General features: G+C 37.9%; 1 protein-coding gene across 3 annotated transcripts in view; it reads left to right on the plus strand.

Annotated features, from left to right (window-relative positions):
• Nucleotides 1-17310, plus strand: part of UVRAG (UV radiation resistance associated) — a 372875-nt gene that overhangs the window by 47457 nt on the left and 308108 nt on the right. For 2 of the 3 annotated variants that reach the window (XM_043995097.1, XM_043995098.1), the window contains exon 3: nucleotides 4539-4573. The exons of the other annotated variant lie outside the window; for it this stretch is intronic. In XM_043995097.1, the coding sequence (XP_043851032.1) occupies nucleotides 4539-4573 (35 nt within the window). The remainder of the gene's footprint in view (nucleotides 1-4538; nucleotides 4574-17310) is intronic. 3 annotated transcript variants of the gene reach the window in all.

Consider the following 17310-nt stretch of genomic DNA (forward strand, 5'->3'; position numbering starts at 1 on the left):
GTGGTTAAAGCACTGGCCCTGGATTCAGGAGTACCTGAGTTCAAATCCGGCCTCAGACACTTGACACTTACTAGCTGTGTGACCCTGGGCAAGTCACTTAACCCCAATTGCCTCACTAAAAAAAACCCCAAAAAACCAAAAAAACAAAACATGGTAGTTCCAGTACTGTACTGGTTCCTTGTCTCTTTGTGAACTTTTTCTTCAGCTCTCTTACGTACATTTTTTGTGTGATGCTTTGAAAGATTTTTTTTTCTTCAAAAAATTTTTAGCATCTTTATCACTTTACACTGAGATATCCTTAAACCTTTAATATTCTGAATCCATTCAGACAGTTCCAATCTAACTCCTGTTGCTTAATCTACATTACTTCATCTTTCCCACAAGAATACTATGAAATACATAAATGAAGTGCTGTAGACTATATCTAAGTATAGCAGTTTAGTAGCCATATCTAAAAAGAAAAATGAAGTCAGTCTAACCATGACCTAGTTTTGATGAAGCCATGCATGCTGGCTCCTTGGCATACTTTGTTTTCCTAGATTTTCATTAAACATCTTTTTAATGACATGTTCTATAATTATACAAGGATTTTTTTTTTTTTTTGGCAAGGCAATGAGGGTTAAGTGACTTGCCCAGGAAGCCATGCATGCTGGCTCCTTGGCATACTTTGTTTTCCTAGATTTTCATTAAACATCTTTTTAATGACATGTTCTATAATTATACTAGGATTTTTTTTTTTTTTTGGCAAGGCAATGAGGGTTAAGTGACTTGCCCAGGGTCACATAGCTAGTAAGTGTCAAGTGTCTGAGGCCATATTTGAACTCAGGTCCTCCTGAATCCAGGACTGGTGCTTAATCCACTGCACCACCTAGCTATCCCCTATACTAGGATTTTAAGTGAAATTTATTAACTGATAGTAGGCTGGCACTCTATCCACCTAGCTGCCTCACCAGTCTATGTTTTTTAAATCATCATCTGTTACCTGCACTTCCTTTCAACTTTTTTGCACATAGAATTTTAAAATCCAAGTTTTTTTTTGTTAATTTCTTTGTGCATCAGTCTCTTAAGATGACTTCCATTTTCTTAGTTCATTACAGTTGTTTTCTTTTGTGTGTTTTTGAGATTTCAACCAGACAGTGAGGATTTATTAAGCACTTAATATGTACCAGGGACTATGCTTAAAAAAAAAAAAAAGAGGTACAAAGAAATAAAAAAACAGTTCCTGCCCTCAAGAAACTCAGTCTAAGGGGGAAAACAATATACAAATAAGTAGATACATAGAAGATACAGAATAGATGAGAAGTTACTTTGGAGGGGAAGGTCTAGCAGTTGAGGGCACTGCTGGGAAAGGTCTCCTGTAAAAGATGACATTTGAATGGAATTGTAAAGCAATTTAGGGAAGCTGATAGGTTGAGGTGATAGGAGAAAGTATTCCAGACATGGGATATCCACTGTAAATGCATGGAGAGGGGCAATGGACTGTCATATGTAAGGAATAAAATAGGCCATTGTAGCTGGATCATAGAGTGAGTGGAGGCAAGTAAGGCTAAGGAGACTAAGAAGGGGCTAAGTTATAAAGAACGTGAAAATCCAAGCAAGGGATGTATAGTCCCTTTACCATAGTTGTTCTCAAAGTGTGGTCTAGGAAGAACCATTGCTTTATGGTGTTTTATAAAGTGTTTTCTAGGTTCTATTCAATTCACTTTGTATTAGCTCGTATGTATTTACCAAAGATTCTCTGAAAATACCTCATACGCCATTATATTCATGCTGTAAATTTTTCAGCTATTCCTTGATTGATGGACACCTCTTTAATTACAATTCTTTGCTGTAACAAAGACAGCTGCTATAAACACTTTTGTAAATATGAGTCCTTTTCCTCTTTGATCTCTTTGGTAGTAGATCACTGCATCAGAGGTTATGCACAGTTTAGTGACTGGATCTAAGATCCATTTTGTTTTCCAGAATAGCTACACCAATAATTCACAGCTCCACTAATATTCCAGCAGTATGTCTGTTTTCCTGCAGTTCTTTCACTATTGCATTTTCCTTTTTTGTCATTTTTGTCAATTTAACGGGTATGAGGTGGAAACTAAGCATTGTTTTAACTTCTGTTTCTTTATTATTGATTTAAAGCATTTTTATGTGGTGATAGGTGGAGTTTCTTTCTTTGTGAACTGCCTGTTGCTTTCTTTTCATCAATTATCAGTTGGAGAATGGATATTATTCTTATACATTTGAATCATTTCATTGTGTATGTTGGCTATGAGATCTTTTTTCTTTTAGGGGCAGTGAGGGTTAAGTGATTTGCCCAGGGTCACACAGCTAGTAAGTGTCAAGTGTCTGAGGCTGGATTTGAACTTAGGTCCTCCTGAATCCATGGCCAGTGCTTTATCCACTGTGCCACCTAGCTGCCCTGGCTATGAGATCTTTATCACAAAACTTTACCACAAAGATCGATCCAGTCTCTCTCTCTCTCTCTCTCTCTCTCTCTCTCTCTCTCTCTCTCTCTCTGCCCTTTTTAGCTATATTTATCATTGATTTTGTTTATGTAAAAACTTTTGACATATAACACAATCACAACTGTTCCATTTTATTTTCTGTGAAACTATCTCTCATTTGGTTATGAATTTTTACCCTATTTGAAGATTGGAAAGGTAGTTTTTTCCTTACTCATCTGATTTGTTTATGATGTGACCTTTTATATCTAAGTTCTATATCAATATGGTGCTTAACTTGGTATAGGGTGAGATGTTAGTCCATATCTAATTTTTTCCAGACAGATTTTCCTTTAATTAGCAACTTTTGTGGAATATTGAGTCCTTACTCAGTAGTTGGGGTCTTGGTATTTATCAAACGCTAGGCTACTGTGTTTGTTTCTGTCTATTGTTTTATTGCATTGTCTATTTTTTAGCCAGTACCATACTGCTTTGATGATTAGTTCTTTGTAATATAGTTTGAGATCTGTGCTTGCTAGGTCTCCTTCTTTCTCACTTCTTTTCATTGTTTCTTTTTAGGTACCTACCTTTCATTCCTCCAGATGAATTTTGTTATTATTTTTTCTAATTCTATAAAGTAATCATTTGCTGATTTTTTTTGTATGACACTGAATAAGTAATTTAGGCGGTGTTGTTATTTTTATTATATTGACATTGCCTACCCATGAGCAATGAATATTTCTCCAGATATTTAGGTCTGCCTTCATTTGTGTAAAGAGTGTTTTTTAGTTGTATTCATATAATTTCTGGTTATGTCTTGTTAGGTAGATTCCTAAATACTTTCTACATTCTACAGTTATTTTTGAATGGGATTTCTTTTTCTGTTGCTTCTTGTTGAATATTGTTGGCAACATACAGAAAAAAAAGCACATTCAATTTAGGAATTATTCATGTAGGTTCTGTAAATTTTGGACTAGTCACTGAGATGAGATATAGTTAACTTTAAAATCTGAGACCTAAGGTGATTAAATGATTTGTTCCAGGTCATAGAATAAGTAAATCTAGAATTAGAACTCAAGGCTCTTGACTTTTGGTTCTTTGTCATTTTTTGTATTTTTTATAGCTGTATTATGCTTTTATATTCTTTTATAGCTTTATATGCTATATTATATATCTGGCTCTGGAAGAATAGTGTTTATGAAAGCAATACAAAAAAGGTCTGATTTTCATATATATATATATGCTGATATGAGAGGCAGCATGGTATAGTAGAGAGGTGGCCTCAGTCAGTAAGACATAGGTTATTTAACCTTTCATTGCTTTTACCCAGTGGTGTCAAACTCAAATAGGAAGGATCCCTACTGGCTGCATATTGACAAATTAACATTGTTGTATTTTTATTTATTTTGTTAAATATTTCCCAAAATTTAATCTAGTTCTCCCCCACTCCCTTGAATGTGATATCTTTGATCTAGATAGTTTTGACCATAAGTTATATAGTGCTTATTGACCTGTAATAGTTTAGGGAGTTTCCTCACCTAGAAGTTCCTATGCCAAAGAAAACTATAGGTCCAGTCACTATTTCTATCATATTACAAGTTTAGTGAGTTATAAGAACTAGGTTTTAGGTCTGACTCAGACACTTGTGTGACTGTGGACAACTTGCTTAACTTTTTTGAACTTCAAATTCTTCACCTGTAAAATTGGAATAATAATATTTACATCACCTATCTTGTTGACTTGAGAAGATAAATCATGTATGGAAAGCACTTAAGAAACCATAAAGCAGTGTATTTCAGTTGTTACATTTTAGCAAACTAAACCTTTATTTAAAAGTTTTTTTAAAACAAATTGTAACATTCTTTCACTCTGCTGTGACTTGATCAGGTGATTAATTTCTTTTTGAATACAATTAGAAATTATGTTGTTTAATTTTACGTATGTGGTCATAGTGAGAGCATTTAAATTGACCTCTCCAAAAACTGTCTAAAGCATTTTCCTAATTGGAATATTTACTGTAAAAATGATTGTAGTTTAGAGAGTATAGTAAAGGTTTTGTTTTCTTTTTCACCATTAATTGTTCTTTCTTTTCTTTTCTAGAATTTTATAGGAGTGAAGTGATCAAGAATTCTTTGGTAAGTTTTTGTTTTGATAGGTTCATCTAACTTTATGTGTACATAAATATACTTGGAAAAATTCCTCTAAAATGATATTTAGGACTTTGAAGGGTTTTTTTTGAAAAGATGGTTAATTGTATTTGAAGAAGATAAGTAGATAGGATATGTTATATATGATTGAGGAACATCTACACAAAAGAGATCATAGATCCATTGAAGTGTGTGTAAGCATAGTTGAAACTCTGCTTTTATTTATACATGAATTGAGATCCAATCCTAATGTCACTTGGTTAAAAACCAATTTTTATTAGTTCTTAAATCTTCTGTAATAATTAAGTTATTGCTTATTGGTTAGTAAGCAAACATTTATTAAGCTCTTGTTATGAGCCAGGCACTGTGCTAAGTGTTGGGATACAGAAAGAGGCAAAAGACAGTCCTTGCCCTCAAGGAACTCACAGTCTAATGGGATAGACAGCAAGAGAACAGATCTATACAAAGAAGCTGTATAGAAGATAAAGAGGAAATATTTATTATTATTATTATTTTTTTTTTTTGGTGAGGCAATTGGGGTTAAGTGACTTGCCCAGGGTCACACAGCTAGTAAGTGTTAAGTGTCTGAAGGTGGATTTGAACTCAGGTCCTCCTGACTCCAGGGCCAGTGCTCTATCCACTATGCCATCTAGCTGCCCCAAGAGGAAATAATTAACATAGGGAAGGGACTAGAATTAAGAAAGATTTCCTGCAGAAGCTGAGATTTTATTTGGGAAGTAGGAGGTGGAGATGAGTAGGGAGACCATTCCAGGCCTGGAGGATAGCCAGAGAAAGTGCCCAGAAGAAGACTGGAAAGGTTGGAAAGGTTATGAGGGAGCTAGGTTATGAAGGCTTTTGAATGCTAAACAAAAAAAGTACAAAACAAATTCAGCCGATTTGTTTCAAAACTGTCCCTTTTGTGTATGCTTCCTTCTGAAATTCCATCCATATTCTTTTGTGCACTTTTCCCCCACAATCTTAAAAGTATTTTATTATTTTCCAGTTATATGTAAAAATAATTTTCAACATTTGTTTTTATAAGGTTTTGAGTTACAAATTTTTCTCTCTCCTTCCCTTCCCTCCCCAAGACAGAAAGCAATTTGATATAGATTATATATGTAGTCACATTAAATATATTTCTGCATTAGTCATGTTGTGAAAGAAGAATCAGAACAAAAGGGAGAAACCTCAAAAAAGAAAAACAAGTATCACAGTTGATCATTGTACAATGTTTCTCTTACTGTGTACAGTGTTCTCCTGGTTTTGTTCACTTCACTCAGCATCAGTCCACTTAAGTCTTTCGAGGTTTTTCTGATATCTGCCTGCTCACCATTTCTTTCTTTTCTTTTCTTTTTCTTTTTCTTTTTTTTTGATCCGGACCTATTGCTTTATTTGTATGGGAAACTTGAAGGCAAACTCCCTCCATTCAGTATCAAGACCAAATCATATTCAATAACTTGCAGTGTGCTATCATCAGCAATTTGTTGGCAACTGTTATTCAACTTAAAAAAAAAAAAGGCTGTCTGGGGAGGGTTAGTGGCAGGACTTGAACCCCTTGAACCCAGGTCCTCCAGATTTCAAGATTGGCCTTTCTCTCTCTCTCCCCCTCTCTCCCCTCCCCTTCCCCCCAACTGTGACCTAAAGAAGTGGCATAAAGACTATCCAGTAAAATAACGGTCCATAGGAAAAAGGGAAAATTGGACAGATCTGGATGGCCCCAAGTCTGGCAGTGACACCCTCAAAATGTAAAAAGGTCCTTCACTTTGTTCCTTGTGTAGCCTTTGTGGAGGCGGAGCGGGGAGGAATATAGAATTGGCAGTCATGGAGGTGCGCCTAGGTATCCACACATCCATGCAAATGATCTCGTTGGGGACTGAGTTCTTTCAAAATTACAGGGCTTCCTTGGACCTTGGCTCAGCTCGACTGCAGATCAAACTCGCTTGGGTGTCCCTGCTGGGTGGATGGCTTTCAGGGGGCGACGCTAAGGCAAAGAGGCTAGGAGTCATGGACAATGAAAACCATGATCACGGTGTTCAAAGCCCACAGATCGCTTCTCCAAGCTGCCAGCCCCAGACAGTCTGGCTTAGAAGATGGCCGGAGTAGGGCGCGGAGGTCTCTGCATTGGAGGAATGCCGGCTAGTTCCTCTTTGGCAGGCCAAAAAGCCGCCTGGGAAGCTGCTCATCATTTCTTACAGCACAACAGTATTCCATTACATTCATATACCACAACTCGTTCAGCCATTCCCCAATTGACGCGCATCGCCTTGATTTCTAATTCTTTGCCACCACAAAGAGAGCTGCTATAAATATTTTTGTTCCTATAGGTCCTTTTCTTTTTTCTTTTTTCTATCTATTTAGATACAGACCTAGTAGTGGTATTGCTAGGTCAAAGAGTATTCATAGTTTTATAGCCCTGTGGGCATAGTTCCAAAGTGGTCTATAGAATGGTTGAATCATTTACAACTCCATCAACAGTGCATTAATGTCTCATTTTTCCCCACGTCCCCTTCAATATTTGTCATTTCTCTATTAGCCAATCTAATAGGTATGAGGTAGTATCCCAGAATTGTTTTGATTTGCATCTCTCCAATCAATAGTGAGTTAGGGGGCAGCTAGGTGGCACAGTGCATAGAGCACTGGCCCTGGATTCAGGAGGACCTTAGTTCAAATCTGACCTCAGACACTTGACACTTACTAGCTGTGTGACCCTGGGCAAGTCACTTAACCCTAATTGCCTCACCAAAAAAAAAAATAGTGAGTTAGAGTATTTTTTTTTCATATGGCTATAGATAGCTTTGATTACTTCATCTGAGAACTGTTCATATCTCTTGGTCATTTATATATTGGGGCATGGCTCTTATTTTTATAAATTTGACTCTGTTCTCTATGTGTTTGGGAAATAAAGCCTTTATTAGACAAACTTGCTTCAAGAATTTTTTCAGTTACTATCGCTAACTATATTTCTCTCCATCTTATTCCCTCCCCATGCCATTTACTCTATTCTCTATCTCCTTTCATGTTGTCAGTCCTCAAAAGTGTTTTGCTTCTGACTGCCCCTCCACAAATCTGTCTTTCCTTCTATCACCTGCTCCTCTTATTCCCTTCTCCTACTACTTTTCTGCTGCGTAAGATAGATTTCTTTACCCAATTGAGTGTGTTATGTTATACCCTCTTTGAGCCAGTTCTGATGAGAGTAAGGTTCACTCACTCCCCAGTACCTTCCCCACCTTCCTCTCCACTGTATAAGCTTTTTTTTGCTTCTTTTATGTGAGATAATTTATTCCGTTCCTTCTCTCCCTTTCCCTTTCTTCCAGTGTATTCCTCTCTTACCCTTTATTTTTATTTTTTTTTTATATATCATCTGTCCATATTCCACTCACACCGTCTGCCCTGTGTCTATATATACTCCTTCCAACTGCCCTAATAATGAGAAAGGTCTTATGAGTTAACAAGTATCATCTTCCCATGTAGGAATGTAAACAGTTTAACCTTTTAAAATTCCTTATGATTTCCTTTTCCTGTTTACCTTTTCATGCTTCTCTTGTGTTTTGTAGTTGAAAATTAAGTTTTCTATTCAGCTCTGGTCTTTTCCTCAAGAATGCCTAAAAGCCCTCTTTTTCATTGAATGCCCATTTTTTCCCCTAAAGGATTCTACACAGTTTTGCTGAGTAAGTGATTCTTGGTTGTAACCCCAGTTCCTTTTCCTGCTGGAATATCATATCCCAAGCCCTCTGGTCCTTTAATGTTGAAGCTGCTAAATCTTGTGTGTTCCTGACTGTGGCTCTATATTTCTGGCTGCTTGAAGTATTTTCTCCTTGATGTGAAAGCTCTGGGATCTGGAATCTCTTTCAGGAGGTAATCAGTGGATTCTTTCAGTTTTGACTTTATCCTCTGGTTTTAGAATATCAGGGAAGTTTTCCTTGATAATTTCTTCTCCCCTTATTAGCATGTTAGCATTATATCATCATACTGTACCTTCCAATTGCTCAAATAAGTGTACCTTTATAGGTTTCTCTTGAGTGTTATTTTGCATTTCAGAGTTCCTACTGAACTCTCTCTTTTCATCAGAAGTCCTTGAAAGTACTCCATTACATTGAAGGTTCATTTTTTTTTCTCTGTCAGATTATGTTCATCTTTGTCTTTTGGAATACATTATTTGAGGATCTCCTCTTGTTTGTAGTAGAAGACAGTTTTTGTGACACTGACAATGGTTCCTTAGTATTTGAACTCTTTATATAGCTCATAGCATTTTTTTCTCTTTTTGCTGTGCTGTGTTGTCGTAGCAAATTTAAAATGCTTTAGCTTTTCTCTTTTCAACCACACTACCACTACTTTGGTGCTTCTTTTGGCTTCTTCCCTGTCTACAACCATGCCCATGACTGCCCTATCCTCAAAAAACCCTCACTTAACCTATCCATCCCTGTTAGGTTGTTTTTTTTTACATAAAGATTTTTTTTTCAACATTTGTTTTCATAAGCAGTTTCAATTTTTTCCCCTTTCCCCAAGATAGAAAGCAATCTGATATAGGTTATATATGTACAATCACATTAAACATTTTCACATTAGTCATGTTGTGAAAAAAGAATCAGAACAAAAGGGGAAAACCTCAAGAAAAACAAAAGAAAAAGTAAAAATGGTACAGTTCAATTTGCATTCAGATTCCACAGTTCTTTTTCTGGATGTGGAGAGCAATTCCCATCCTGAGTCCTTTGGACTCATTGTATTGCTGAGAAAAGCAAAGTCTATCACAGTTGATCATTACTCAATGTTGCTGTTACTGTGTACAATGTTCTCCTGGTTCCGCTCAATTCATATCAGTGTTTAAGTCTTTCCAGGTTTTTCTGAAATCTGCCTGCCCATCATTTCTTATAGTACAATAGTGTTTCATTCCATTTATATACTGTGGGAATTTATTTTAATTTGGGGACCCTGCCTTTGGGCTGAGATTAAAAAGCCTTAGGCCCTCAAGGGTTTTTTCTGTGTAAGAGGGGCTGGTGCCCTTCCCCCTTCCCTTCAGCTGAGCCTAAAAGTCCCGTGGGCTTTATGGGACAGCTGGGGGAAAAAGCCCCAGCTCCTTCTGCCCTGGGGGGGATATACCCCAGAGATCCCAGGCTTGTGCAGGTTGGCCTCTGACACAGCCTGTGTCAGGCCCCAGGTGCGCAGCAGGAGACACTGGCCCCTGGAGCCCTGGGTGTGGTCAAGCCCCATGGTGGCAGCCCTAGCGTGGCCAGCGGATTAGCTTGGCGTGTGTGGGGGTGCAGGGAGCCCGAGGTTTGAGGGGAGAGAAGGAAGATATATATCAGGGGGCGGTCAGCACAGGGAGGTTGGAGAAATAGAGGTTGGAGAAAGCGAGGAAGGGTTATGATACAGAGACACTAGAGATGCCAGGGGGTTGGCAACAGAGATGAGGACGCTAAGGGGCTTTTCAGGAGGGTCGACAAAGTGAAAGGGGCTTGGAGTTAGAAGAAAGGAGTGGAGCAGTAAAAGCAAAGCAGGGGAGCTAGAGTGAAGGAGAAAAAGAGTGAAAGTTGGAGAAAGCTGGAGCATACCCTAAGGCAAGAGGCGGCAATGGTCCTTATTATATTAAAAGCAAACAGGTTGTATAATTTGTATTTCTTAATCCTTATATTTTACATTGATTTTTATAAATAAATTCTGCTTTGGTTATTTAATTAAGAGACTTCTTATTTACTTATCAATTTGGGAGTGGAGCAGTGTGGAGAAATTTTTAAACGGCCCATACTAAATTAATAGCAGTCAGATAGCCAGCTAGTCAAAAGTCCCTAGATTATTCTTCCAGTTAGATTAGCTCCCCCCCCCCTCACACCCCCAGTCAGATTAGGCCCTAAATTAGTTAAAACTATTTTTACAATACCACAACTTATTCAGCCACTCCCCAATTGATGGGCATCCCCTCAATTTCCAATTCTTTGCCATCACAAAGAGAGCACCTATAAATATTTTTGAACATGTAGGTTCTTTTCCCTTTTTTTTTTTTTTTTTTGGCAGGGCAATGAGGGTTAAGTGTCTTGGCCAAGGTCACACAGCTAGTAAGTGTCAAGTGTTTGAGGCCAAATTTGAACTCAGGTCCTTCCTGAATCCAGGGCCAGTGCTTTATCCACTGTGCCACCTAGCTGCCCCTTTTCCCTTTTTTATGATCTCTTTGGGATACAGACCTAATACTGGTATTACTGGGTCAAAGGATATGCACAGTTTTATAGCCCTTTGGGCATAGTTCCAAATTGCTCTCCAGAATGGTTAGATCAATTCACAACTCCACCAACAATGTATTAGTGTTCCTATTTTTCCACAGCTCCTCCAACATTTATTATTTTCCTTTTTTGTCATATTAGCCAATCTGATAGGTGTGAGGTAATATCTCAAAGTTGTTTTAATTTGCATTTCTCTAATTAGTAGTGATTTAGAGCATTTTTTTCATATGGCAATATATAGCTTTGATTTCTTCATCTGAAAACTGTCTATTCATATCCTTTGACCATTTCTCAATTGGGGAATGACTTGGATTCTTACAAATTTGATTTAGTTCTCTATATATTTTAGAAATGAAGCCTTTTTTCAGAAATACTGGCTATAAAAATTGTTTCCCAGCGTTCTGCTTTCCTTCTAATCTTGGCTGTATTACTTCTGTTTGTACAAACCCTTTTTAATTTAATGTAATCAAAATGATTACATTTGTCCTGTATCTATCTCTTTTTCCTTTTGGGGCTAAAGGTGAGAAGGTCTTCTATAATAGATGCCTTCACTTGTTCTCCTTAGAACTCTCTTCAGTCTGGCTTCCAACCTCAACTGAAATTGCTCTTTCCAAAATTAACAATGAGCTTTTTTTTTTTTTTTTTTTTTTGGTGAGGCAATTGGGGTTAAGTGACTTGCCCAAGGTCACATAGCTAGTAAGTGTCAAGTGTCTGAGGCCGGATTTGAACTCAGGTCCTCCTGAATCCAGGGCCGGTGCTCTATCCACTGCACCACCTAGCTGCCCCAACAATGAGCTTTTAATTGCTGAATCTAATGGACTTTCTTCAATCTTCATCCTTCTTGACTTCTCTGCAGCCTTTGACACTGTTGATCACCCTCTTGATACTTTTTTTCTCCTAGGTTTTCATGACACTGCCCTCTTCTGGTTTTCCTTCTACCTGTTTAACTCTTCTTTCTCAGTCTCCTTTGCTAGATCTTCCATCCAGATTATGCCTTCTAACCACGGGTGTCCCACAGGGCTCTGTCTTTGGCCCTTTACTCCCTCTAAAATATTTATTTCACTTGGTGATCTCATCCACTTGCATGGATTCAATTATCCTTTCTAGAGTGATGATTCTCAAATCTACTTATCCAGTCCTACCCTTTCTGCTGACTTCTAGTTTTGCATCTCCAGTTGCTTGTTGGACATCTTGAACTTAATGTCCTATAGATATCTTAAACTTAACATATTCAAAAGTAAACTCATTGTTTTATTCCTCCTTCTAAACTTACGTGTTGCTGTCTAGGACACCACCATCTTCCATCATCGAAGCTTGCAACTTAGGTTTCATCATCAGCTCCTCACTTTCTCTGACCTTCCATATCTAATCTCTTGCTAAAGCCTGTTAATTTCCCTTCAGACTGCCTCTTGAATATGCTCTCCTTCTCTCCTCTAACATTGCCACCACCTTGGGGCAGGCCCTCATCACCTCATAACTAGACTATTGCAGTAGCCTGCTGGCTGCTCTCCTTGCCACAGATCTCTTCCCTACTCCAGTCCATTCTCCACTCAGCTCTCAAAATGATTTTCTTAAAGATTACCTCCTCTACTCGATAAGCTCCATTGGTTCTCTTTTATCTTCAGCGTCAGTATAAAATCCTGTTGTTCACAACCCTTTATAACCTGGCCCTTCCATACCTTTCCAATTTTTTTATACATTGCCCGTCTCCCCTCTCCCCACTAACCTGGGATCCAGTGACACTGGCCTCCTTGCTATTTCTCATCGAAATGCTCTTTCTGCTGATTTCAGGCATTTTCACTGGCTATCCTCCAAGCTTGGAATACTCTCACTTGTCATCTCTGCCCCTTGGCTTCCCTGGTTTCCTTCAAGACTCAGCTTATATCCCATCTTCTACAAGAAGCCTTTCTTGATCCCTTTTCTTTCCAGTGCCTTCCCTCTGTTGGTTATTTCCAAATTATCCTTTATACAGCTTGTTTTATATTTAGTTGTTTGCATGTTCTTTCCCCAATTAGACTGTGAACTTCTTGAAAATGAGATTGTTTTTTCCTTTCCTTTGTACCCCAGTGTTTATCACAGTGCCTGGCACACAGAAGAAAATGTTTAACGATTGAGTGACTTACTGACTGGGCCTCATTGCTTTTGCTCACATGGGACATTCTTTCTCCCAGCCCTGAGCATTTTTACTGGCTATCCCTCATGACTGGAACTCTTTTTTCCTTATCTATAACTTCTGTCCTTCAAGTCTTAGTTGAAATTCCACTTTCTATAAGAGGCCTTTCCTAGTCCTTCTTAATCCTGGTGCTTTTCCTTTGAGATTATCCCCAATTTTCCCTCTATATATCTTGTTTGCACATTGTTATTTGCATGTTAACTTGCACATTAGTCTGTGAGCTTGAGCTTCTCAAGAGCATTGATTGTTTTTTGTCTTCCTTTGAATACCCAACGCGTAGCCTTGTGCCTGGCACATAGTAAGCAATGAATAAATGGTTGTTGATTGTTCTTCGGTGTATTAATTTCATTTGTTCAGGGTGGTCTTTTAAAAATGATTTTTGCATTGGTTCTTTAATTCACGTAGTCATGGAATCCTAGCACAAGGAGTGTGCTAGGAATCTTGAAGTTAGATATGGAAGGGAAGGACCTTAGGGATCATCTGATCTCACCTCCTCATTTTATAGATAAGGAAGTTGATACCCTCAAAGAGGTAAGGAATTTATTCAGGGTAATGCAGCTGCTTAGTGGAGGAACTGGGACTAGAATCAAGACTTTTGTCTCCTGATCCAGTGCTATCTACAGTTTTTTCATCATGATCATTAGCATTATTTCTGTTGATGCTACCAAGAAGTAATTCAGATGTTTATTAAATTGTTGCTGTGTGTCATGAATTGTACTCTATGTAGTGGATACAAAGATGAAAAATGACCTTTTTTCTGCTTTCAGGGAGCTTGTAATATAATACAGAGGATGTAATACACCTATGCAAAAAGTACCATACAGGGTAATATTTGGTGGCAAAGACGACCCTAGGCAAAGTGCCATAAGAAAATTTGAGGAGGAAACAAGGTTTTAGGTTCAGGTTTGGACCTGTAACATCGGATGTAGGCTGCATTACTGTGGGCCAATGTGAAGTAGGTTTATTTTTGTTGGTGTTAGCCATTTTCAAGTAACAGGTAAATCCTCCACAGACATCCTTCCTCAATGGCTAAACTCTGGGAGTAAGTTGGGCAGAGGGAAACTACTAAATTTCAATAATTCAGAGGTGGTATAATATGTGTGCAGTCTGTCTTGATTGTGCTAATAAAGTCCAAGTCTGACTTTAAAGTCTGGTTAGAGGTTTGAATACAAAAGGGTAACAAATCAGGTAGACTCAACTTTTGTAATTTCTCATTTGTGGTCTGTATGACTTTAATTATAACAAATTGGAGCTTTAAGTTGAATAATAGCTCATTTTTATAGCACCTTACCATTTGCAGAATGCTTTTGTTACCATAGCTCTTTGAGGTAGGCAGGTCAGATATTATTGAGGCTAAAAGTGGGGAAATCCCCTTAAAAATGTTTTATTGCTACCTTTTGTTTTTCTATTTATTAGTCATTTCCACACACACACATACATACAGTTTATTCTCATCTTTTATCTTTAGTGATTTTATGGATAGATAGGTACGTAGTGTTTGCTTGCACCCTTCACCTCTACTGAAACTTCTTTCATGAAAATAAAAACTCGAGGGAAAACAACTGACATAGTAACAGCATCTGGCGCTGGATGCAGCATTCCACATTCATAATTCTGCTTACACACAGAAGGAGGGAGGGCCAAGAGATATCTAGTCCAAGCTACGGTTCTGCTTCCAGTGATATTATTTACTAGCATTGTGAACTTAGGCAAACGATGTCTTTCCTCTGAGGGTGAAGATCCTCAGCTGCGAAATGGGAAAAATAGCAGGTCTGAGCATGCCGTCCATTTCCTCTGCTCATGTAGAACAAGTGTCTTAGCTTGGAATTCAAGACTTCACAGTTTAGTTCTCACACACCTTTCTGTCCACATTTCACTTTGCTCCTGCATCAGAGGTTATCGACTTACCTTGTGTCATAGATCTCTTTGGCAGTCAGTTTCATGGCTATGGGCTCCTGAGAATAAGATTTTTAAATGTATAAAATTAAACACATAGGAATCCACAGGAAGGTAGTTATATTTAAATATCGTTATCAAAATATTTTTAAACATGAATTCATGGACCCCAGGTTAAGAGCCACTGCCCTAGTCTGGGAGGGTCCGGGGGAGAAGATAACAGGGTTAGTGTGAAAAGAGAGGCTGAGAAAGAAAATAGTGAGCAAAAATAGATGGAGGGAGTTCACAAATAGTAACTATAACTTTGAATGTGAGTGGGATGTATATAGTAGCTCTCTTTGTGATGGCAAAGAACTGGGAATTGCAGGGATCCCCATCAATTGGGGAATGGCTGAACAAGTTGTGGGATATGGTTGTGATGAAATACTGCTGTGCTATAAGAACTGATGAACTCAGTGATCTTAGAAGACACGGGAAGACTTGCGTGAAATGAAGAATAAAGTGAACAGAACCAAGAGAATATTGTATACAGTAATAGCAATATTGTTTTAAGAACAACTTTGAGCGACTGAGTCATTTTGTAGAGAATAATTTTACGTATATATGTATATGTGTGTGTATATACACACACACCTATTTGTGTCTAATGGTAGCCATCTCTAGGGCAAGGCAAGGGGGAAGGGAAGAATAAAAGGGAAAAAGGAAATTTACATGACAACTTTGTATATTTGGAGGAATTAATAAGTTGTACAGGGTAGATTTGCAGTTTTATGTGCAATCATTTATTGTACTGTGTTATGGAAATGCTTGTTGTGTTCTATGAATTGAAAATAAAATAAATGCAAAGAAAAAAAAAAGAACCATTGCCCTAGATTATAAACTCCCTTTGGGCTGGGACCTAACCTTGTATATCCAGTGGTTTGCACAGGGCTTTACTCCTGTAATGCATTGCTATAGAATTGAATTGAAAATCAGATAGATTTGGGTAGGTGGGACTTGAATATAATGAAGCACTGTTGTATATTAGAGCATAGGACTCGGACAGCAGAAGAACTTGTTTTAAATCCCAAGCATCTACACTTGGTAGTGGTGTCCCCCATGAAAAGTTATTTAATCTTCTTGGAACTTACTTTTCTTGTCTGGAGAGTGAGGAAGTTGGACTAGATGATATCTAAGTCTCTTTCTAGGCCTAATGGTTTAGGAATATGGATCTTGTGAGTACAAGTTCAGTGATCTTCCTTCCTTCCTTCCTTCTTTCTGTGATATTTCTTCTATATCTTGGTGCCCCTCATGGTTAGGCAATGACTCGATATTTAAAAGAACCTTTAGGAATAATAATGTTAATAATAGCTAACATTTACATAGTGCTTTCCAAAGCATTTTACATAAATTATATAATTTGATCCTCCCCAAACCCTTTGAAGTAGATTATCATCCCCATTTTACAGATGAAGAAACTGAGTTTGAGAGTTTGTGACTTGCCCAGGGTTGTAAAAAAAAGACTGGTAAATGTTTGAGGCAGGATTTGAACTCAGGTCTTCCTGATTCCAAGTCCAATATGTTCTTTTCACTGTGCCCACCTAGTGACTTTAGGAAATTAGGCTATGAATTTTTCTTAACTGTACTTTGTCCTGCTGTCCACTTAGTGAGTGAATAACTCCCATAGTGAATAAGACATTCTGATGCTAGTAAGTGTTTTGATCTTGAACTAACTATAAAAGAACTTGTGTGTGTGTGTGTGTGTGTGTGTGTGTGTGTAAGTTAAATAGAAGTTTAAAAAGTACAGATTGATGCACAAATAAGTCACTAGGATTGTGGCAAGCTGTATCTGCTAAACTAGGCAGAAATTGTTGCTTATTGTCTGGCAGCCTTCAATTGTATTTTTTATTTTATTTTATTTTTTTAGGGCAATGGGGGTTAAGTGACTTGCCCAGGGTCACATAGCTAGTAAGTGTCAAGTGTTTGAGTCCGGGTTTGAACTCAGATACTCCGGAATCCAGGGCCGGTGCTTTATCCACTGCGCCACCTAGCTGCCCCCCCCCAAAATTGTATTTTTTAAGAGGATAAAAGGAAAGTCTTTGTACTTAGGAGATTGATAAAAACTTACTTATGATGTTTTGGGAACTGAACAGGTACCCAGGCTGTCTCTTCAAGAACATAAAATGAAATGAGGGAGCATGGTACAGTAGAAAGGACACTGGATTTGGAGTCTAATAGGGTAGACTAAGTTTTCCGAAGGCAGAAACTCCAAATCCAGTGTCCTTTCCACTGTACCATGCTTTGTCATTGAATTTCCAGTCCCTAGCACAGTGCCTGGTACATTTCAGGTACTTAGTAAATACTTATAGAACTGATATTATTTGGAGTCAGAAGACTGGTTTTGAATCTCAGCTGTCACTACCTTTGTTACTTGGGCAAGTTATTTAACTTTAGGGCTCCAGTTT

Source organism: Dromiciops gliroides, chromosome 3 (genome assembly GCF_019393635.1).
Source record: "Dromiciops gliroides isolate mDroGli1 chromosome 3, mDroGli1.pri, whole genome shotgun sequence".
NCBI classification, from domain to species: Eukaryota; Metazoa; Chordata; class Mammalia; order Microbiotheria; family Microbiotheriidae; genus Dromiciops; species Dromiciops gliroides.